Genomic DNA, 24877 nt, shown 5'->3' with positions numbered 1-24877 from the left:
GATAGCACAGCTATGCTAGAAATAAAACTAAAAAAAAATAAATACAAATTTGATTCGGTTTTTAAAAACTGTTATACAGTCTTTATCGCTAACCATCACGGATATCATCCAAGATTAATCAATTTTATTTATTTATTTTTATTTTATTTTATTTATTCCTAATGTGAACACAGTGATCTGTTCAACTTGTGAACAGTAAGCGACTCCATAATCCAAAGAGATGAGAGTAATATGAATGACATAGAAATTAGGTGTAGTCTTGCTTGTTCAGACTGAAACTGACCGTTCCTGAGGTGTCTAATTAATTTAACCCCAACCACCAAAGTATACCGGTATCCACTGACTAGCACTTGAATCCATATAAAAGTAACATACCTTTACTAGGATATGAACCTCAGAACCTTCGACTTCAGAAATCCGCTTTTAAACAGCCGATTTATGACTATGATTTTACCACTAGATGACTAGCGGGTTTTAATTATTAAATCCAAGATTAAAAAAAATTTTTTTTTAACTCACCATCTAAAACACACCATTCTCCATCGACCTCAGTATGTTGTAAATAACTGTCTTCTATGGTAGGATCATAATCGGTAATAAATAATTTTTGAAAAAATTGAATCGTTATACAACTTTTGCCGACACCTCCATCTCCAACGACAACCAGCTTATAAGTAGGCAGATTGTCGTTTGGAGCGCCACGAGACATCGTTCCACGTCGCTTACCTATTGTGATGATTACTATGAATACACGCAGCAGAAAAGCTGTAAATACACTGAAAAAAGTACAAAAATTTATTGTAACTTAATTTTGTCTGTAATAAACAAAATATTACTTGATGAAGACTAAAGTTAGGAAAAGTTTCATTTGAAAATAAAAAAATCCCTTTCGTCATGCCAGAAGGTGGAGGTAGATTTCAATTTAAACTTTTATTCAGCTGAATTAAAAATTAAAACAGAATTTAAAAATATGAAAAATGAATTAAAATTAAAATTAACATTACAAATTAAATTGTAAAAATTTTTCATATGTAAAAATATGATGTGAACGCATAAAATCAAATTAAAATTAAAATCAAAATTCAAATTAAAATCTTACTCCAAGTTTAGTTAAATGGACACAACATGCATAATTGCTTTACTTAGAATTATTTTTATTTGTTTTTATTTTAATTTTTAATTTCTGATTTTAATTTTAATTTGATTTTATGCCTTGATGTCATATTTTTACATATGTAAAAATTTTTACAATTTAATTTTTAATTCAACTGAATAAAAGTTTAAATTCTTCAAATAAAAGGTTAAAGATTTTAAATTCTAAATAAAATAAATTAATAAATTAATGCACGACAAGTTATTAATTTATGAAGTTTGCAATGCAATTTGAGATGAATATGTAATTCAGCTGATGATGCGGGTAATCGCAAAAGTGCTCCTGCATATACAGTGGATAAGATAAGTAATCCTACTGTATTTATTTATTCTATACTTTCACTGCTCTAATCAAATATATTTGTATGTAGTACAGAGGAGTATGATTCTTAAAAGAATTTATTACTAAAAAGAAAAAAAACAAATCTATGTAGCACCAAAACAGCAAGCTTAATATAAATTTACCAATTTACATAAAAAGCTTTACATATCCACGATTTCATCATCAGTTATACAATAATATAAAATCAGGAAGTGCATTAAGTGTAAAAACTGATGGTTGTCAAGATCAACTGGATTAAATGTCTCTTTAAAGTAAGCTAATTATAGAAACAGGTTTGCCAATTTCAATAATTGATTATATTTAAAATTAACTGGTTCAATCATGTGTGTTTTACATTTATATTTGTAAATACAATATATTTTTAGATACTTTTGCGTTAAAAAATAATATCTTAATATTATTATGAGCAACTTAAAACCAACTACAGACCCTTTATGAACACTTTATGAATAAAATGAAAACATAAATTAAATTAAATTCTGCATTTACATTAGAAAAAGTTTATTCAAGTATATTTACTATGTTTTTACAAAATATGTTTGAAGTGAATGCCGTATGCAACAATGGCACTTTTGTGCTCAAGCAATCATATGTGAGAAACCGGATGCAAAACACTGTGGTCAATGCCATTGATTTCTTGTTGAGTGTCATCTTCGGTTTATCGATAGTATAAAAGATTCAATTCATAAACTCTACTCTTCAAATAGCCCCAAAGGAAAAAAAACTAGACAAATCTGAGGAACGCTGAAGTCACTGCTCTCTGCTGACAGTTCGTTCTTCTGTAAAAGCTGTACAACAGCATGCTAATGAATCGTTTGACATTCAACACGTTGTTCTATGTTGTCAGAAGAAGACGTACTCTTTTTCATAATCTGTTAACCAAGCATAGGACTTTTAAAAAATTGTACAATACACTTCTGTATCAACAGTCACCATCATAAAATATCAGCCCTACTACACAATTACCAGAAACAGCACACTGTACAGAGATTTTCTCATCATGATGCGGAATACATTCGCACTACAGCAACCTTTTCATCACTTGAATAAGGCATTTAGAAAAACACAAAATTTACAATTGAAAACAACAGAAGACAGTAGTAACAAATGCATTCGTCAGTGGCTCTAGCAGTGACAATGATGTTATCTACGTTAAAGGTGACATTCAAGTAACTGCAGCTTGTGGCAGCTCAGTTCAGTTTTAAGTTGCTCACCTCTATTTAAAACTTATTATTTCAATATTTTATTTACCATTGGAAGAAATGTATAGCTGTTAATAGTAACTAAATGGAAATATAAATAAAGTTTTTGTAACAAATAAAATGTACTTTTATGTTGTATTTGTTTCGATTTGCAAGTTATGAGCAATAGTGAATTACATTTCAGCCATCCTTCATATTATATGTGGACTTTTGAAAAACATAATAACAATTTAGTTTTTTAACTACAGTAAAATATTGCTAAAATGTTATCATTTACACATCTCATCTATAATAGGTCATTATATATATGGGTTACAAAATATATTCTCAAAATGCTGTAAAAAAATGTCATAAACACATTTATGAACAAACAGGTAAATCTTTAACACAATGCATTATTTAAATCAGCACACCTGTTTCAATAATAATCAATATAATCAATTCAGTTAATTATCAGTTTTTACAAACTGATTTTATAACCTTTTATTACCTGATTTTATAACTCTCATGCATGATCCATAGATTGAAAAGCTTATTTCATATAAATTGACAAATTTATTTTAAGCTGCTGGTTTACTGCATTCATGGATGATTTTTGTTAATAATTATTATTTTAACAAGTTGGATTAAAAGTATATTTAGAAAACATTCAAAAATCATTTAAAACATACACAAAAACTAAAATTACATTATATTTCAGTCGCTGGACTATCATCATCAACAAATACAAAATGTACTAGCAAATCAAAATATAAATATGCAAATAAAACTTACAATAAAGATAAATTACTATACTGAAAGAAAAAATAATTTAAAAACGATACTTATCGGTTATCTGGATAACAAGCTGTTTGTCGTAATTGTGGTTTTATCTGCATTATTATTTATTCTTATTGATGTTATCTTGGATAATTATTTCATTAGAAAAAAACTTTTCAATTTCATTTTACAATTTCCTTATTACGTTTTCCTTTTCTATTATAGGGGCACCACTACACTTTATACATTTGGCGATACGAAATTATAATTACATGAAAGTGAAGTATTTATTTCCCTAATATGTATAAAATTAAGACATTCATTAGTCTAGCGACATTTAATATTTAAAAGTAATTAAACGAGGTTGGCAAGAGAAACGTAAGTTAGATTATGTTACATCGTACGAAGTTCAGAATACAGAATCATCAGTTACCTAACTTAACATAACCTAAATTTGGTACTTGTAGTACGGACCGATGGCTGCGGCAACAGTCGGCCGGCGTTGTTTTTACGCCGCGAAAACGTACTCTTGTCAATCTGAACTATTTTACCGGGTCCGCCATCTTTTGATTCGCCTTACTCAGCAGTACTTCTACCGTAAATAATTTTTCCATCTACTATAGTTTCACGAGACTTATCCGACTCCCGCTTACACCACTCAACTAGAAGATAACTATCCGTAAATAAATAAAACGCACAACAGTTGGAAACAGCAATCTAAAATTTTCAAACGGATTCCCAAATCTTAATACAACCTCGTACGACATTCTGCGTTATTGCAATGCCAACTCACTCGGTCGGCAACGTACAATACCGTTTAATAACCGTTACGACATACTCGTTGATTAGGTAGAATACTACCGTTCTGTAAAAAACGAATGGCATCTTTTTCAGCTGCCGTTAAATCCCAAATTTTCATGTTTTACTGACAACGTGAAGCAGAACTAAAGAATGCCGAAGTTAAGAAAATACAAGTTATAACTATACAAATATTAATTATTAAAAATTACATTATCTCAATTATATGGAAAACATAAAATAAAATTGAAAATTTTTATTTCTAATAAAATAATAATTATCTACGATAATACTATCGACAAAGGTAAAGAATAATGTAGATAAAATCACAATACACGTCAAACAGCGTGGTGTCAAGATAACGAACAAGTACCAAAAAAAAAACTTGCTATCCCTCATTTCTAAAAAATTGAAATTATTCATTCTCTCGTTTATATAAAAATTTATCAACAAATAAGATGGTCAAATTCAAAAGTGAAATCTTCGATCTACTCAAACCTAACTCTCACTCACAAGGGCGGGCAATCATTTTCAGCAGTTTATTGGTACTCTTTTACAGGGTGGAAGATAGGAAGTCCCTATTTTAAGTCCAAAATGGCTGCTTCCAACCCCACTTCATTATGGAATAAACTTCATTTAAAGATTTTTGAGCAGTTCCAGTAGCTCGATTGTATAACTACAATTACAGCAGCAGCCGTACGGCAAGCGATCCAAGCTCGTAATCGAGAGGTCTTGGGTTCGAGTTTCTGCGTTGTTTTTTTTTTAATTTTTACTTTTTTCTTACATATACACTAAGAAAGATGATTTTTATATAAAGTATTTATAATATAAGTAATAATTATAACCATTTTGTAAAAAAAAAAAACTATGAATTTCATGTTTGCTGATTTTTATTTGAATGTAACAATCATTAATCTAAAAATCTTTACAAACAAGTTGGGATATTGAGCATGAAAAATTAGCAAATAAAAAAAAAATCATAATAAATCATTAATAAAAAATCATTAATAAATAAAAAAAAGTCATGTGCATACCACATGCCTTCCTTGTACGCCTATTAAATTACATACACTTTTTTTAAAAATAAAAATACATAAAATTCTATTTCTTAACTTCTGATATGTTTCATTTTTTCTTCTTTTTTTGTTATTATTGAGTTAATCTTTATCTTAAAAATCTTTTTACATTCAAGAAGTTAATAATTATTAATAAATCAATACATTTAAATAAAAAAAAAAGTTAAATAAAAAAGATGAAGTCGGATTCGAACTGATGTGCCTTCCCCTAATAAAATCTAAATATTTCATTAATTAAGGTTTTATTTGGCTATGACTCTGGAACCGATGAAAATAAGTACCACTTGTGATATATCGTTGAAAAGCTATCAATGGGGGCTTATTACTGCAGTCAAGAAAAATTCCAAAATCCAAATTTTCGATTTTATTACAACAGTCCTAAATCCAAAATTTCAACATCCTACGGCTAATCGTTTTTGAGTTATGCGAGATACATGTACGTTCAGACGTCACGGCGAAACTAGTCAAAAATTTTTTTGTCAAATTTTTTTAGTCAAAAAAAAGTTGAAATCTGAAAACCGAAATTTTTCGCATCACAATCGATCACAATACTTCCTTTACTTCGTACAACTATGTAACAAACAGATTTTGTTTAATAAAACTTGAAAAAATTAAAGTAAATAAATTTATTTTATAAATAAAAATTAAATTTCCATTTAAATTTATTTTAACAGTATCCTTGTTACAGAGCACAGGGCAATTATATTAAATAATAATAATAAATAAATAAATAAATAAATACAAATAAACAAGCAATAAATAAATATTTTCAGAATTGTAATAGGCAAGCTGAAATTTTTTCAAGTTCTATAAAACAGAATCTGTTTTACGGGAATATTCAAATAAAATAATAATCAGCAAATATGAAATTCAAAGATTTTCCCAAATATTTTTACTTCCTTGTACGAAGTAAGGGAAGTATTGTGATCGCGAAAAATTTCGGTTTTCAGATTTCAACGAAAATATCCATTTTCCCCACCCACCCCTGAATCAATTTTGACTAGTTTCTGCGTTACGTATGTGTATATCTCGCATAACTCAAAAACGATTAGCCGTAGGATATTGAAATTTTGGATTTAGGACTGTTGTAACATCTAGTTGTGCACCTCCCCTTTTGACTGCAATCGACTGGACCAAAAGTGTCCAAAATCCAAAAAATTTGGATTTCGGACTGTTTCTTAATAATAAGCCTTCATCGAGAGCTTTTCAACTATATATATCATAAGCGGTACTTATTTTCATCGGTTCCAGAGTTAGAGTCAAATAAAATTTTAATTAATGAAATATTTGGATCTTACAAGGGAATGGCATATCGGTTTGAATCGGACTTTATCTCCGTTTTTTAATTTTTTTTTTATTTTTAATTTAAATACATATTTTTTTAATAATTATTTACCTCTGATTGTAAAAAAAAAATTGCAATAAATAATAATACAATAATAGCAATAAAAAACTATGAAAAAATAAAAGAAGATGAAAAAAAATTTTATGTACTATTCATTTTTTTTATTAAATGTGTTAATGTAATTTAATAAGCATACAATGAGTCATGGTGTCCATATTAGATTTTTAAATGTTGTATAACAAAAGATCTACCTAATAAAATAGACAGAAGAAGAAAAAGCAGGTTCCAAGAAAATAAAGGAACTACAAAAAAGAAATGGTTAGCGTGGTTCCTAGGGCCACGCTCTTCAAAAAAAATCATCTGGGGAAGTATATAAGGAAGAAAAAATAGGTTAAAAAGCAATGATACAGAGACTTGAAAGAGAAATTTCTCGATTACGTGCTGGAATGAACAACACTTGCTGCTGCCATTACTATGACTGGAGATATACAAATAAGTTATTTGAACCGTTTGGAATATACTCCAAAATGGCTTCATTTTATATTTAAAGTAGGAACCTCCCATCCTATTATCATGAAAAATGGTATCGGAAAACTCCATTTTAAGCTGACCTCCTCCCTGTCAGAGTGACTGAATTGGGAATTTATGGCTGCTTGGTCATGCTTTGTTTGAGTGGTTTAAACCAACTTTTCATGCAATATCTTATGTGAGAACTTGTACTTTCTAACTTCAATAACTTAACGCAAGCTCTTACAACTACTTGTACTTTAGGCACAATATCTAACAATTTTATAGCAAACATTTGATTTTATTTATTATTATTTTAATGATACATAAAAAATAAAATAAAAATACTCTTTTAAACATTTTTTAAAAATAATGTTTTAAACATTAGAATTTTACTAAAATAACAGTAAATAAAAGACTTTTTAACACAAAATCAAACCTAAGTACCTAACACTCTGATCACCATATTTTCATTCAATATTTCCTACATGTCAAACATAAAAGTAATTTTATTAAGAATTTAATTTCGCCAAAATAGTTATTTTTATTATCCATTTAATTTCAAATGTATTTTCATTCCTTTTCTACAACTGCAAATAATTTTTTATCATGTCTTTTTTGGGGGTAAAGAATTAAGAAAATTTTAATTACTTGTATAATTCATATGGAATTAAATTTATTATTTATAGTTTTTAATTATAAAGATATAAAAATATATTAAACATTTTTCTGTAATACATTACTATAATTATAAAAAAACTATTTAACGAAGTAATGAAAAGAAATAATTTGTATGTTCTATGCCGTTTGAAAGTAGTAATTTTTACTAAATCTATGAAACGATAAAATTATTTTATTTTCACATTTATCCTCAAACGTAAATCCCAATCGCAAACCTTAATCCTACTTTACGCCCTAATCCCAACTGTAGTTCTGCGATTAGTTTTATCCAGTCTCAGGCCATTTACAAAACAGTGGCATTAATTGAACCCGACGACAAAATTATATTGGTAAATACAAATGATAAAATATAAATTTAAAGAAGAATATCAAACGTTTAGATCGATCGTGCACCAAATCTACTCGGAACTTCATATTTATCGTAACATTTTTCTAATTTCATTCAAATTGTAACAAATCCAATTAAACGAAAATAAATTTAAGAAGGTAATTAAAATTAATTTATTAAAATAAATTAAATCAAGCAACGCATGCAAATAAATTACTTAAATTTAAGAAAGTACGTCTTACTCCAAAAACGTATTTATACTTACTTCTAGTGCGTGTACAATAAATTAGAAATACATATAAAGCTTACGTGAGAGGCTATTACGAAAACTATAGATATATATATATATATACGCCTAAAATGATAAACACATTTTAGTGAATTTAACGTTACAAATAATTTTGGTTTAATTACTTACGTATGTAATATTTATACCGATCTACCTTTAATAATTTCCCTTAATTTTTTTTAATGTAATTTTTAAATTTATTTACGTACGATAAAATTAATAATTCAAAGGTTCTACAGGTAAGCAGTAGTACATAGGACATTTAACAAAATGTGTAAAATGAAATATACCAAAATAAACCGGTTTGCAATATTAAATCCATACTACAAAACATTAAGTTAGAACTACACCCTAGATATGAAATTGAACATTTCCTATTACAGAGCAGACGACGCCTAGCGATTAGTTGCAACAGCTGTGTAGGAGTGGGAGAAATTCTCTTAAACATCCGACTGGATGTAAACCTAGGATATAGATCGAATATTTCCGACAAGAAATATTAAAAACGTGATTAATTCTCCGATTTTAATGATACACAATAACAATAATACTTTAAGTTACGCAAGTATTAAATAATATTTATATAATAATAAAACCCATATTACTTTTTATAATTTTTTCCACCGACCATGTTTATCAGTGATATACGCCGTACAATTTCTTCCACAAAACCGTGTCTATTATACGGTCTCACGCGTCGTGTCCATGTTCAGAAACCTGTGTTTCAGTGTTATAGATGCTAGCTTAAATTTAATAAATAAATTAGTAGGTCTTGGCTGATGTAATATTAATATGCCTTTAGGCGATACAATTTATTATGTTGGTAGACCAATCGACTAAATAAAGCCAGCTGACTTTTGGAGGGAGACTGTGTTTTACATTACAATGAAGTATTTGTGGGTTATACTTGTGCTTATCTACGCGTAAATTTGATTGCTCTTATATAAATTGGCTTTGTAAAATTGACTAGTGTTCATTCAAAAATGGATTCTCAAGAAATCTGGTATATTCTTAATGACAGTGAGTTTTATAATCTATCTGATACTCATGATCCTGTACTTGATGTAAACAATACTGAAAGAGATTCAAATAGTGACTGACTTCATAGTCAGATTGAATTACTTGTATCACAAGGTAATGTAATTAATAAATTCATTAAAAATATTTTAAATGATAATGTAATTAATGAAGTGATTAAAAATATTTTACCCCAAAGAAATAATTTAGATGAGTTTGTGTGAAGAAAATAATTTTGATGTATTACCCCAAGGTGATAATATAATTGACCTGCCTCATGAGAATAATTTATCTGAGTTACATGAAGAATATGTTGCTAATCCACATCAATTTACACCTCCAATTATATTGCGGACCAGTAACTGAACGTATGTTGTCATTTGATTGTAATCTAGCTTACCCTCCAGGTATTAATGATGCTATTGTTGAACAATTAAACTAAGTTAGGTGCACTATATCTAACGATTATTCATTTTTTTAGATGATGAATGAAATACTTGATCTCATTGCGCTTGAGACTATCCCTTATGTGGATCTCAATGTGTTCAAGCTATTTTAAAAGAAACTGATCATCTGCATTCATGTTGCAAAGTGTAGATTGATAAAATTGAACTTCTTCAGTTCTTAGGTGTTGTGATATAAATGGGATTAAAATCCAAACTCAAATTAATTTTATTACTTGACTGTAGTAATCCAGTTTATTCAAATATTGCTTGGATCAAACCATTTGAAGTGTCCCAAAAAAAACATAAGCTGGTTGCTTGACCAATTCAAAAAAAAAATTGAAACTTACCCACCTATTTCCTGCATGTTTCAAAACCTTAAAACTGTTTTTATTTAAGCAGTTTACCTGCAGCGGCCATTTTTATTATGGTGCACAACTATTTTTGTGATTGTAAGGATTTACAGAAAAAATCAACTAAAAACCTATTTGTTCTGGAAGGATGAAACAAAAAACAATTTAGTCATATTTTGTCAAGGTAAAAGATTGATCCTGTGGTTTATTTACCTATCTCTCTTCTTTCTATGAGAAAATTACCAATAGTTGAACATGAAAAACAGTGAAATTTCACATTTAGTAATTTTTTTTCGAGAGGCAGGGATGGCATACACAGTTTGAATTATTCTTTTATAAGTGGGTATATGTTAGTAGTTATACCATAAATAATATTTAATTGTGATATACATACCCTTAAATTTTTATTAATTTTTGAAAAATAATTTTTTTTAAAATTCAAATTTTGGTTTCAAATAACTCTGATAGGGTATTCCATTTCAATTAAACAAATGATCAGCATATCACTATTTTTGATTTTTATGATATTTGGTATATGATAACTTGCCAATTTGTGGTGCCCAAAAAATAAGTTTTTTTTATTTTTAAAAAAGTTTTTCTCCTGCAATATACTATTTCCTTACTTGCCAAAAGGTAAAAACAGCTATTTTTGTTACTTTTTCCATTAGTTGTTGCTTTCTTATTTTACATCATACTGAGGGTCAAAAAGTCCTTTTTGGAAAGAATAAAGATGGAACTTCATTTTAATGAACTCAAAATTCATTTTGTAACATAACCAAATCTTGTAATGTTTACTGAAGTTACGTTTACATATTGGTTTTTTTTTTCAAATTTTGGGCCCAAAATAAATAATGAAGAGCTTAGGGTAACAGGCCTGTTTTTTACCTTTTTAACTCTAAGGTAAAATTGGATTGTTACCAAGTATCTTTCATTTAAAAAAATGGCCGCCAAATCATAAAATTTTGAAAACGTCTCATTTTTGGGGCCCAAAAACCACATATGGGACAGGTGGAAAAAATCTGAAATGTTTACAGCAGTAAATAGCTTTTATGTACTTTTAAACCGTATAAAATCTATTTTGTTACTCAAAGGGGTTGACGAGTAATGAAGCCAACAAAACCACTAAAAACACTGTTCCTTCTGACTAAACAATGTAACCAAAAATACTGATGTTATGTATTTTTTCAAATTATAAAAATTACAACTCATTAGAATGAATAAATTTATAATTAATAAATAGTCACTTACAGATTGATAAATAATAATTACAAAATGTTAAACAGTTGAGATACATTAACAAGTTGTTCAATTCACTTTTACCTTATTTTACTCCTGCTGATGGAAGTTAGGAATAAATCTTGCACTTTTTGATAACAAACTTGACTAACATAACTTAGTGTAACTGCCATTTTTTTATTGAGTAGAATTGATAAGTCCTCATTCATTTTTTGTGTAATGTTGTGTTCTCTTCCAGTAGTTGGTAGAAAAAACTCTTAAGGCATGAGAATCTTTAAAATATTTTCCAGTTGAACCCATGTTTGATTATCCCTCAATGATTTCTTGAATGAAGTGCCAAGATCCACTAATTTCCTTGTGTACCAATACTAATGTAAATGTTTCTGATTCAGAGATCGCCCAAACTTTCAGAATACATTTCTGACTTGTTGAAACGTAACTGTGAAAGGTTTTTGTTTCTAGGACTGTTGTGATTACCTGATAATGAGAACTGAGGTATTCTTCAGTCTCTTGAACATCTTTATTAGAGCAAAAAATAAATGTTATATTTTTAATATTGTCTTTGCTATAATTGTACATTTCAGAAGGTGTTACAATTTGATTGTTGACTGTTCTTTGAAGGCTTACTTTAGTCATAGTCCTTTTTACAGTTCCACCAATACCACCACCCCATATTCCTTTTCTATGGTATGAGGCAAAAAAATACCATTCAGCTGCTATTTCAAAATCTTCTTGATGGTAGCACAAATTTATGACATTTTTTTTTGTTTTTATACTGGTCTGAAGAGCTGTCAGAAAAATGGAAAAAAGGTAACAGTTGTGGTAACAGTGTTTTTACTATATTTATAAGTTGCTTTTGGAAGCAGAAGAATGATGTAGGATTGTGCTTCAAGTACTCACTAATCACATAGTACCTTTGATTTTGTAATTTTACTTCTTTTTTAAAATATATAAGAAATGGCTGTACTGTGGCATAAGTTTTTGACCAGTGATATGACTGGACTTCTTCCTATATCACAGAAGAAAAATTTTGAGGGAATTCTCCCATTACAATACATTCATCCTCCCACAAGTTTTCCTTTTTAATGTTGACAAAATTAGTTTGTTTCATTGCAACAAAATGATGCCTTTTTAGATTATGTAAATTTTCAGTTTAAATAAGTTTATCTAAGTAGTCTAAGTGGAAGAATTTAAGTAGTTAGTTCACAACGGTCAGCAGAAACCCACTGTTTGAAGATAATTTCAGAATCAAAATCATCCAGCTCTCTTGCAGTAATCTGAGCACTTCATTAGTGCTTGGACATTTTTCACATTGTGATAGCATGCATTTCATTTTCACGTACCATGTTTGAAAGGAGAATTTTATAATCAAATTTCATTTTTAGAGCAGATAACATGAGTTTTACATTTTTGTGGGTGAAACATACAAAGTGAGTACTCTGACTCACTAGCCAGAACACAAAATTTAGGTTATAAATCAGCAAATTTTGAAAAATCAATTTTTAAATTACCTTTTTTTTTGAAGGCTGTGTACAATTCTTTTAATTTATATAAGATAAGCCTTTTTTGAATATTAATTTTCTTCCTGTCAGCTTGTCTTACAGAGACACAATCCTTTTTGCCTGGCATAATTCAGCTGTGCTCATCATTCTGCTAAATCTTGGACACATTTAATATAATTTTCATCAATTATGTGACTAGGTTTCTTTTTGCCGATTTGTGACAAAATTCCACTTAAAATATTAATTTTTTCCTCAGTTGATGTAACTGTTTTCATTTTATTCTTTATTTTAATGATTAATTGTTCATATTCCCTACCTAAATCAGCATAATTTTGTTCTACTAAACTGGTTTCTTTTGTAAAAATATTTAAATCAAAAGAATTGTTTAATTTACTGGTAACTGACTCAGCTATTTTTGTAACTTTATTTTTTAAAATTGGTACCTTTGTGCTGCTTGATAATTTTTGAACCTTATCAGGGGAAATGCCAAGTGATGAACAAACTTTATTCACCGACTCGACTATAATACATTGAGGCTCAAATATACCTTAACATTAATGTTTGCTTTCATATCATCTTGTTTATTTTGCATTTTGTTTAAGCATTTTGTACAAAGTGCTCTCCCTGGAATTAATTTTAAAGTTGGATTGCTTGTTGAAAGTGTCAGAGGAGATACTTCTCAAAGAGATTTCTTAACCAGTTTAGTTTGACAACTAGGTCAGAGCAACATTTCCCATTAATATGAAAATATTTATCTAAATGATCTACAGTTAAATTTTGTACAGTGTTTACTTTCAGTATTACGCAAACATTCAAGTGCATGTATGTCTATTCACTTTTGTGTTTAAACATTAGTTTGTGTGTATGAGTCATACTTTAAGTAACAGACTAACTAGAATATAAGCTATCTCATTCTAGATAGGCTTACCATATGTCTGGGATTAGCCCAGACAGTCCTGGTTTTTTACTGCTGTCCAGGGTTTTTGAATTTTATGACTGGCGAGGATTTTTTTAATTTTAGACCTATATGATTGACATTGTATTTTTAAACGTTCTCTTATGGCCGTGCACCTCTCAGCCGGCCTTGGAGCAAGTGCTGATGTCGATTTTGACAGGTGTGGCTACCAGTCTTGCCACAACTTTTTACATAGTCATTTGGCAACACGACAGGGGCAATGTGTTTATGTTGTTTTTGTGTGTAAAGCTACTTGCCTACACATTTTTGATCATTTTATTAGATTTTTGTCTCATTTAGCAGTAGGAAAAAAAATGTGTGGTTAATATTAACCTGCAACAGGAATACAGATTTTTGAAATTGTGTAATGACAGTAACAATGAATGTGTTTATTGCACACTGGAGAATTTTCTGTTGAACATAAAGGAAAGGATGATATTGAAGACCACATGAAATCAGCTAAACGTAGGAGTGCTATTAGTGCCACTACTTCAGCAAGCATAAGAGACTTTTTTAAAGCCAAAGATGGGAATAGCAATAACAGTGATCTGGAGTGTGCTGCTAAAGAAGCTACATTTTCATACCACATTGCTAGACATGAACTCAGTTTCAAAACATCAGACTGCACATCTAAACCATCTAAACCCAGTTAAAAAGTTATATAACCAAAAATTTTCATCCGCTAGTTCAAAACCGAGACAATTATTGTTAATGTTATTTCGCCATTTATATTTGATATGTGTTACATTGTTTGGAAAACATTAATTATGTAACCGTAAAAATGAATAGTTCAAACAGAAGTGAAGTAAAATGTTTTCTGACTGTTGTAACATATTTCAGTCTGGAGAAGGGAATTCAAGTTAAACTTTTAAATTTCGACGATGTTAGGTGAAATAATAATGTTAGGTAAAATTTTTACTTTGTATCTTTTGCAGTGTGTGAAAAAATACAAATTTGAAGAAAAGTTGGTTTGTTACAACCAACTGCTGATAACATTAACAGTAATTTTGGTGGTGTGAAGAGAAAGGAGAATGAAAATGTGTTGAGAAATGTTTTAAGTGAGTTAGGTAGACCTATTTTAGGAATTGGTTGTTCAGCCCACATTGTACACAATTCAGTACAAACAGCAAGTGGTTCTCTACCCCTGGACATAGAGGTTATTATAAAAATTTTCACATATATACAGTAAGAGTAACAAAAATTAAAGAGTTCTGTGAATTTGTGGAAAGAGATTACAAAAAAGTATTATCTCGCAGCAGCACAAGCTTCCTTAGTTTGTTGCTTGCAATAGAAAGAATTTCTTCCATTTTTGATGGCCTAAAATCATACTTCTTATCTTGTGACAAATGCCCAAGATTATTATTTGATTTTTTTGAAAATCTAGAAAGTAAACTGTTTTTGAAATTTTTACATGGTACTCTGCAGTTATTTAATAATGTAATTCTGAAATTGGAAGCTAATTCTATCACAGCAACAGAAGCATTTCAGACATGTTCTGATTTAATCTGTCAACTTCAGAAAAGAAAAGCCCACAAATTTATACCATCTTCTGCCAATGAATTGCTACACACTCTAAAAGAAAATGATCAGGAACAAAAATTCTTCTCAAGCACAGACAATTTTTATAATTCTATTATCCAATACTTAGAGTTGTGAAAAAACAGTTTTGATAAAGTTAATAAGTTTCAATGGATAAATTTACAAACTGAAATTGCCTGGTCTGATTTAGAAGAGTGCACAGGTTTTTAATGAAATTATAAAAGATTCCATAAATATTGATGACCTATTTGATGAACATACATTGTTGAACCGGGTAATTCAAAACCAAAGGGTAGGTTGTGGTTCAAGTTCTGAAAAAATACCAGATACTATTGAAGAGAAGTGGTTAACAATTTTTAAAGTGTTTCAAAAGATGATATTTCATGTTGCAATATTTCTAAAATGGTTGAGTTTGAGATGTCTTTGCCTGGGATCTTTGTCTGCTCCAGTTGAGAGAGTTTTTTCAATTACAGGGAACATTTGGTCTGCAGAAAGGGGTAGACTTTCAGTATATACTGTTAAACATCTGCTAAATGTTAAAATTAATTCGGAACTTTCTTGTTGTGAATTTTATGATGTAATTAAAACAAACAAACCGTTGCTGAAAAAATTCATGTCTAGTGAAAAATACAATTTCATTATTTCAAGCGTTGAACAGTCTCAGAAGAATCAGAAATATGTTTCAGTACGTTACCTTACTAACCCGGTTAGAATACAACAGATTTGCTGTGTAGTTGACATTTTACCAAGATCCATCCTCAAAATTATCCCAAAAAATCTTTTCATTTCATTTATGTCAGGTGGATTCCATTTTTTCAATGCGGAGCCATTTTATATTTCTTGGTTAGTTTCAAGTTCAATTTTTTGAACTTTTGAACTGAGTTTTGGTCTTGACAAGTGTAGGGTCAATACTATGGAGAGAGTAAAATGGTCGCAGATTGAGGCGTGTGAAGGGCGATGCTCCTGCACTCATGAATGCAATGCAGCGTGGTGAGACGTATAAGTACCTTGGTTTCCTGCAGGATATTGGAATTAGCCATAGTCAAGCAAAAGAGGCCCTTACATCTGGCTTCAAGAGTAGAGTAATAGCCGTCATGAGTTCCCAGTTGAGTGGTTCTAATAAGGTAAAGGCCATTAACATATTTGCCGTTCCATTGATTTCCTATAGCTTTGGCGTGATAAATTGGACGCGGACAGACCTTGAAGGGCTTAATAGAATGATGCGTGTATCGTTCACGCGACACCACTCCCATCACCCGCTTAGCTCCGTCGAGCGGTCTCACCTGTCCAGGAATAGAGGAGGAAGAGGCGTTGTGGATTTGCGGGAGGTTCATGCAAAACAACTGCTGAATCTCCGGAAATACTTCCTAGAGAAGAGCCAATCCAGCTTGCTCCACGGGGTTATAGTAAAAAGTGACAGTAATCTAACCCCACTGCGCCTCAGTGATGAGAAATTTCAGCCCCTTGAGGATACCTTCTCCGAGATCAGTGTGATGGCTAGGTGGCGTTCGAGGGAGTTGCTTGGGAGGTACTATGCGGCGCTTATGGATGAAGCGGTTGATCGAGATGCGTCTGTGGCCTGGCTGGAGTATGCCGAGTTGTTTGCTGAGACGGAGGGCCTTGTATTTGCTATACAGAATAGGGTCGTCAGCACACTCAGCTACAGAAATCATGTCGTCAAAAATCCTGCTGTAACCATTGACCTGTGCCGTCTTTGTGGATCGACCAACGAGTCCATCGAACATGTCGTTAGCGGGTGTCAGTTTTTAGCTCCAAGAGAGTATACAGTCCGACATAACAACGTAGCGAAGATACTTCATCAGAGACTCGCTTTGGATCTGGGTCTCCTTGCCGTTTCAGTCCCGTATTTTAAATATGCTCCTCAGCCTGCATTAGAGGACGATCAGTATAAACTGTACTACGATCGTACTGTTCTGACGGACAGGACAGTGGAGCATAATAGGCCAGACATCGTTCTGACCAAGAAGAAGGAAAAGATCACCTTTCTGATTGATGTCACAATCCCATTGTCCACCAACATAGTGAAGAAGTACACGGAAAAACTAGTGAAGTATAGGGATCTTGCAGAACAGGTCAGGGAGATTTGGGACCAGGAGAGCGTAACGATGGTCCCGGTGGTTTTGGGCGCGATGGGAGAGATTCCACGTTCTCTGCATGGTTCATTAAGATCCGTTGGAGCACCAGCAAATCTGTTCCGACCAATGCAGAAGGCTGTGTTGCTGGATACATGCCGCTTGGTCCGTCGGTACATCACAAGCTCGAGCGATAAGATAACGCCTGTTCTTGAAGGGCCACCTGATCGTCATCAGAGCTGCAGACGGGGGACAATGGCCGTTAACATCTGGCAGTTCATAAATTTTTATGTCTGGTATTTTGTCTTTCATTCATATATTTCACCCATAGTATTCAATAGTTCATGTTACCATATACAATGCACGTCAGAACAATAGTTATAGCTCCTGCGCCTTGCCTTTGGACCGGCCAGAATGCTTTTTACTGGGCTTGCCCAAGAGATTAATAATAATATTGTTTAAGGTTGATTTAATTTATTAGCATTTTCAAAAAATGTATTAAATATTACGTGATATAACCTGATAGACGGTAATTATCGAACGGTCGATTGTTTTTTACGTGTTATGGCGGGTAGTGATTAAGAAAAAAACAATCGTTCTCGTAAAAATAATTTGTTGATATTTTTATACACAGAATACAAGACTCTCTTCATTTTTGTTCTAAGTAATTTTTACAATATCCAACTTAAGTTTTAGCTTATATTTTAAATCTTTATTTAAATCATTAATTTCTTTTTTCCAGCCAGACCTGTGTTGCGGGTTGTATAGCTGCTCCTTGTGCTTACTTCAGCAGTAGGTAGTTGAAAGCATCACAACCCTGCTTTATGAAAAACCGGAGATTAGCCAAAAAATCATGAAAAAAGCCTGAGAAAAACTTGAAAAAGCCTGAAAAATTCCTGCGTTGTAGGTTTCGTGTCTGCTCCTTGTACTAACATTCACAAATTTTTGTTTGTGCATATGACCGAAACATATTTCATTTTGACACTCATTGAAAAACCAGAGATTAGCCGAAAAAAGTCTGAGTAAAACTTAAAAAAAGCCTGAAAAACTCATGTGTAGTAGGTTGCATACCTGATCCGGTATGTACTTACAATGTAAATATTGAAAGCAGTTTGTGTTAAAACGATTTGTGTTATTTTTTTTCTCAAAATTAAACATCGAATGAGGATTATCAGTTTTTTGTATAAAAAAGTTAAATGTAAATAAATAAAAAACACATAGGTAATTGAATAATATTTATTTTCAAGATAATATAAATACATAATAATAAAAACTTAATAATTTAGATTTTATTTTTAGGATATACGCGGTATTTGCTAATGAATTCGATGACTGTTTTAAAATTATATTATTGTAACACAATAGTCCGAAAAGTTCGTGGTCTTTCTTTCCGAATTTAATCGTTTTTTTTGAAGAATTCATTATATTCGTAGTAGTTTCCGTTCTTGAAAAAATAAAGTAAACCGTTGTTGAAACGTACCACTCCATCTATGTCTGCCGGTATTCCGGGGAACAGATTAGAAAGAAGATCCGTTCTAATTGTATTAAAAGAACATTCGTCTATCTAACAGGTAGTCTTCGTTGTAGATGAGATAAGTTTTTCCTGTATACGTATTCACGATCCCGTTGATCTTACAGGGTTGAGCGATGTTAAAGTAAGAACACACATTCTTCGAATATCCCTCGTTCAGTTGCTGTGTATGGAGGTTGAACATGTACAACTGACGGTCAGCAATAACCACCATATCTCCATTCGGTCGCTGGTACATTGCATCCACCCTTTCGAATGTGCTCGAAAGAAATTTCAATCGTTCGTTGATGATCAGCGGTCTGTAGTAACTTTTAGTTTCATGTGTACCGTCTTCAGAGATATCTATTATCCACAACTGTTTTTTGTAGGTGACGTAGAGTTTGCCGTTGACCAGCAGATACTGAATATTATTATCATCCGCTTCTTTAATTGCGCAAACGTCAGTGACGGAAGGGTTAGGTAGAGTAAATGGCGTTGCCTGAGCAGGTCTGACGGTCGACGTAGTTGTTTCACTGCTGCCGTAAACGGATTGCACGGCTAATATGTCGTCTTCGCTTATGTTCGCTTCTTTAATTGCGCAAACGTCAGTGACGGAAGGGTTAGGTAGAGTAAATGGCGTTGCCTGAGCAGGTCTGACGGTCGACGTAGTTGTTTCACTGCTGCCGTAAACGGATTGCACGGCTAATATGTCGTCTTCGCTTATGTTCGCGCGTCCGTTCAGGTATGGGTACATAAGCGCATTCTTATTATAAGAGTGCCGAATACCCAAGGCGTGTCCGATCTCATGCATCAACGTATTGAGTAGACTTGTTTTACCATTCTCGGCTTTAACTTCGAGATCATAACTCCAGTCCTCCTCATCGTCTATGTGGATCTCTATGGGCGTGTTAGCAGCGTTGGGGAAAAATGCATGAGCCAAGATACCTCCCGGTCCATCGAGTTTACTTGAACATCTAATTCTTTCGTTTTTGGCGCAGGTGTGGATGCCGTATTTGTCCGAAATAAGGATATCGTACTCATAGTACGCTTGGGTAAACTTCAACGCAGTGTATTTCGACCATTCTGCAAACGCCATTTTCGCCACTTTCATCTTTTTCTTTCTTTTTCCTGTTTAGCCTCCGGTAACTACCGTTTTAGATAATTCTTCAAAGGATGAATGAGGATGATATGTATGAGTGTAAATGAAGTGTAGTCTTGTACATTCTCAGTTCGACCATTCCTGAGATGTGTGGTTAATTGAAACTTTCATTTTTTTAGCCGTTGCCAACTGATAATGCCATTTTAGATCTTGTTTTTTCCATGCAATTCTGGAGGCAGCATATAACGACAGGTCTGCTACACCGCACCTGGGCGCACGCATAAAGGCTTCTGTCTCGTTGTTTAACTTCCCATCAACACAAAGTTGAAAATATTCTTGAAATAACCTAACAGCATCTTCTATCGCTTTTGCATCGTGCAGGCTCATATTATTTCCCTTCAGAAACCCATACTCTAATAAAAATTTATTGGAATCGAATTCGTCTGCTGCGGTGACAGCTGTCGCCGCGTAGAAGCTTACTAACAGTAAGATATCATTTTAACGTTTATGTTTGTAGACTGATCATTTCAACACAATCGGACCATTTATATATATTTACTCAGGATTATATCTCTTAATGATAAGGAAGAGGAATTAAATCTAGAAATAAAAAACTACTTTTTTTTCGAAACGATTTATTGACTTTAAAAAACTGAATACAGAAGGAATGACGTTACGGTTTACATACATACATACATCATATTACAAATAGATCGGCGTTAAGTTTAATATACATATGGTAAAGAAAAGCTAAATGTTTAATTTCCGCTCCAGTTCTTGCAGTCTTCTGGAAACGGTTCTTGAATCTTGATTTCTGGAGCTTGTTGCAAGTAGACTGGTAGATCTGCGTGCACCTTTGCAGGAACGTATAGACCGTAATGATTGATGATGAATTTTTTGGGGAGGTAGCGGAGAACCTCCCGTCCGGGACTGTTTAAGTAGCACTCCTGTGCTTTTTTGCTTAGCATTTCCTACCTCTTCAGCGTATTGTAGAATTTTACGTGCTCGTTCCACCACATATAAAGCCATATAGCTTTTTTCATAGCGCAATCGTGAGTTTCGCCAAAGTGACATTTTATCCATTTTACAGTTGAAAGTGTTGATCGGCGGACAATCATATCCTTCAAGATCTTCTACCTTATACCGATTATCATTTAGAATTGCGGATAACAATGTCTTCTTGTCTTCGCCTTTAACATATATTGTAAAATAAGGTGCTAAACTTTTAAGGATGAATGGTAATCTCGAATACGAAATGAATCCCGAATTCCAACTATGACCTATTTCTTTTTGCAAATTCTGTACTTTAGATTTAACAGTTTGCGACGATAAATCATAGTAATCAAAAGGTGATTTAAACAAATGATGCTCGATTTTTTGCTCGTCCAGAGAAATGATAGCCAATTCTTTAACGTACGCGACCGTATCAGATATACGAAAACAACTGAAGTCTGCTACGAAGGAACACATATTAACGCTTATAGACATCAAACTAGACTGGTTAAAAACGCCTCTGACTGTACCTGTTAAAGGCAAATATTGCATCATACAATCGCTTATCATTAAGCAGTAAGCTTAATTGGCTGCGATAGGGCTATTAGTTTAAATCTCGATTTTTATATCTACAGCGCCATTTTTCAAAGAATCACTCTGTTTTGAACAGTCTATAAATATTAATGGGATTGGTACGGTATTTAGACGGAACAATTAGCGCCAGTAGTGTAAAAATGCCGGTTCTGGGACAAGCGTCATCAAAAAAATCAATGACGTCATCCCCCCCTCTGACGTCATCAAAAAAAAAATTGACCTTTGACCCGAAAAAAAAAAAATTGACCTTTGACCCGAAAAAAAAAACTCTGACGTCATCAAAAAAAAAAAATCCCCCCCCTCTGACGTCATCAAAAAAAAAAATGTGCTTACTTCGGCATAAAAAAATGTACACGTGCTTGCTGACTTTGCATTAACCTTGTTTACTAGTTTGAAAGTCAACCGATAATGCATTTGCGTCAATTGGTGATAGCATTGTTATTTTCAAAGTTATCTCAATGATAATGATAGCCGATACATATAAATACCCGCCAAAAATTTAACGGATTCATACTACGTTTTGCTGTTACTGTTACGTTTTGCTGCTACTATTATATTATCATCTTTATCATCTTTATTTAAAGAGGTAAGTGAAATAATATTTAAATGTAAAATTATTCGCTTAAATATAATTCTATTTCATATTTATTTAATAATTATTTTTCCAGCCAATATTTAAATGTAAAATAATTCTGTTCCAGTTTATGTATTTAAAATCAATTCTTGTACATCTAGTTCATAAAATTAAAATAAATATTAATGCAACTGTTTTCTTTGCAGATTAAATAAAATTAATACTCTTGTTACTGTTACGTTTTGCTGCTACTATTATATTATCATCTTTATCATCTTTATTTAAAGAGGTATGTGAAATAATATTTAAATGTAAAATTATTCGCTTAAATATAATTCTATTTCATATTTATTTAATAATTATTTTTCCAGCCAATATTTAAATGTAAAATAATTCTGTTCCAGTTTATGTATTTAAAATCAATTCTTGTACATCTAGTTCATAAAATTAAAATAAATAGTAATGCAACTGTTTTCTTTGCAGATTAAATAAAATTAATACTCTTGTTACTGTTACGTTTTGCTGCTACTATTATATTATCATCTTTATCATCTTTATTTAAAGAGGTATGTGAAATAATATTTAAATGTAAAATTATTCGCTTAAATATAATTCTATTTCATATTTATTTAATAATTATTTTTCCAGCCAATATTTAAATGTAAAATAATTCTGTTCCAGTTTATGTATTTAAAACCAGCCAATATTTAAATGTAAAATAATTCTGTTCCAGTTTATGTATTTAAAATCAATTCTTGTACATCTAGTTCATAAAATTAAAATAAATAGTAATGCAACTGTTTTCTTTGCAGATTAAATAAAATTAATACTCTTGTTACTGTTACGTTTTGCTGCTACTATTATATTATCATCTTTATCATCTTTATTTAAAGAGGTAAGTGAAATAATATTTAAATGTAAAATTATTCGCTTAAATATAATTCTATTTCATATTTATTTAATAATTATTTTTCCAGCCAATATTTAAATGTAAAATAATTCTGTTCCAGTTTATGTATTTAAAATCAATTCTTGTACATCTAGTTCATAAAATTAAAATAAATAGTAATGCAACTGTTTTCTTTGCAGATTAAATAAAATTAATACTCTTGTTACTGTTACCTTTTGCTGCTACTATTATATTATCATCTTTATCATCTTTATTTAAAGAGGTATGTGAAATAATATTTAAATGTAAAATTATTCGCTTAAATATAATTCTATTTCATATTTATTTAATAATTATTTTTCCAGCCAATATTTAAATGTAAAATAATTCTGTTCCAGTTTATGTATTTAAAATCAATTCTTGTACATCTAGTTCACAAAATTAAAATAAATAGTAATGCAACTGTTTTTTTACAGATTAAATAAAATTACTTTGTTATCTTCATTTAAAGAGATAAATATAAAATAGTTTTTAAAAATGTGTTTACAAAAAAATGAATTTTTTGTTAAAAATATGTTTGACATTGATGAAGAGATTGATGAAAGTGAAGAAGAGGTTGATGAAAGCGACGTATGTAGTGATTGTGAAAATATTGGACATGAATGTAAAACTAAATGGTGTATAGTTCCATTTGAATCTTTAGCAGTAGGAGACTTATTTGATGTTTGCCAGCAATTGTTTCCCGACTATTTTGTAGATGTAGTAGGTGAGACAATAGATTCTGATGATGAAGAGGGAATAGAAGTTCCTACTGCAGTAGTAATAATAACAGAAAACCCGATACCATTTACAGCAATATATCATCCACTACATGGTGAGGGTTGGGATGGGATTGTATATTTTTAAAAAAATTCTAATTTAGTAATTCAATAATTAATTCATTTAATATAAATTTATGTTTTCAGAAATGTTATTTTGTTTAGAATCATTCCAAGATGAAGTAATAGCATTGTGTGATGAAAATTTAACATTGGATAGAGTATTTTTAAGTTTAATTAAAAAGCAATCACCATTTACTACAAAAATTAATTTGAACATTAATCAGAATTTAAACATAGAAAGTATAATTAATATTAAAAATTGGATAAGAGATCTTTGTTTAAAAAACGATTCATATTTTAGTGTAGCTACAAATGCTATTATTTATTTAAATGAGTTTTTATCAAAAGAAAAAATTGAAAGTGCGGAACTAAAGTTAATAGCTTGTGTGTGTTTATTTATTAGTTCAAAATATATTGAAGCGTATAATTATTTTTTAGTAAGTGATTTAATTAGTTTAACTTCTGGATTATATAATAAAAATGATTTTTTTAATTATGAGATAAAAATTTTGAAATGTTTACAATGGAAAATTGCAATTGTTACTCCACATAGTTTTATACTTCAAATTGTGATTAGGAGTAAGATCATAAATCAGTACAGTATAAGAAATATTATGTATTTATCACATGCTATTATAAATGAATTGATATGTGTTGATTTTGATAATATTTTACCTAGCGAACTTGCTGCAGTATCTGTTTGCATTTCTCTTAGTTTT

The 24877-nt window shown here is 31.0% G+C and overlaps 2 protein-coding genes across 6 annotated transcripts in view; one reads left to right on the top strand and one right to left on the bottom strand.

The window, feature by feature from the left end:
* Positions 1-8893, bottom strand: part of LOC142334108 (ras-related protein M-Ras-like) — a 30184-nt gene extending 21291 nt beyond the window's left edge. For 2 of the 5 annotated variants that reach the window (XM_075381812.1, XM_075381817.1), the window contains exons 1-2: positions 8610-8893; positions 520-776 (exon numbers count right to left, since the gene is read on the bottom strand). In XM_075381812.1, coding sequence (XP_075237927.1) covers positions 520-709 — 190 coding nt within the window. In that variant the 5' untranslated portion in view covers positions 710-776; positions 8610-8893. The other 3 variants (XM_075381815.1, XM_075381816.1, XM_075381814.1) reach the window with 3 other exon arrangements.
* Positions 8894-9260: 367 nt separating this feature from the next.
* The window catches only part of LOC142334135 (ATP-dependent RNA helicase DDX42), a 185213-nt gene continuing 169596 nt past the window's right edge, over positions 9261-24877 (top strand). Inside the window, exon 1 of the mRNA XM_075381889.1 lies at positions 9261-9614. The gene's annotated coding sequence lies outside the window, so the exon portion shown is untranslated. The remainder of the gene's footprint in view (positions 9615-24877) is intronic.

This window comes from Lycorma delicatula, chromosome 13, assembly GCF_047948215.1.
Source record: "Lycorma delicatula isolate Av1 chromosome 13, ASM4794821v1, whole genome shotgun sequence".
In the NCBI taxonomy this organism is placed as follows: domain Eukaryota; kingdom Metazoa; phylum Arthropoda; class Insecta; order Hemiptera; family Fulgoridae; genus Lycorma; species Lycorma delicatula.
Note: the sequence above shows the minus strand (reverse complement) of the source record. Positions and strands in the feature narration are given on the sequence as shown.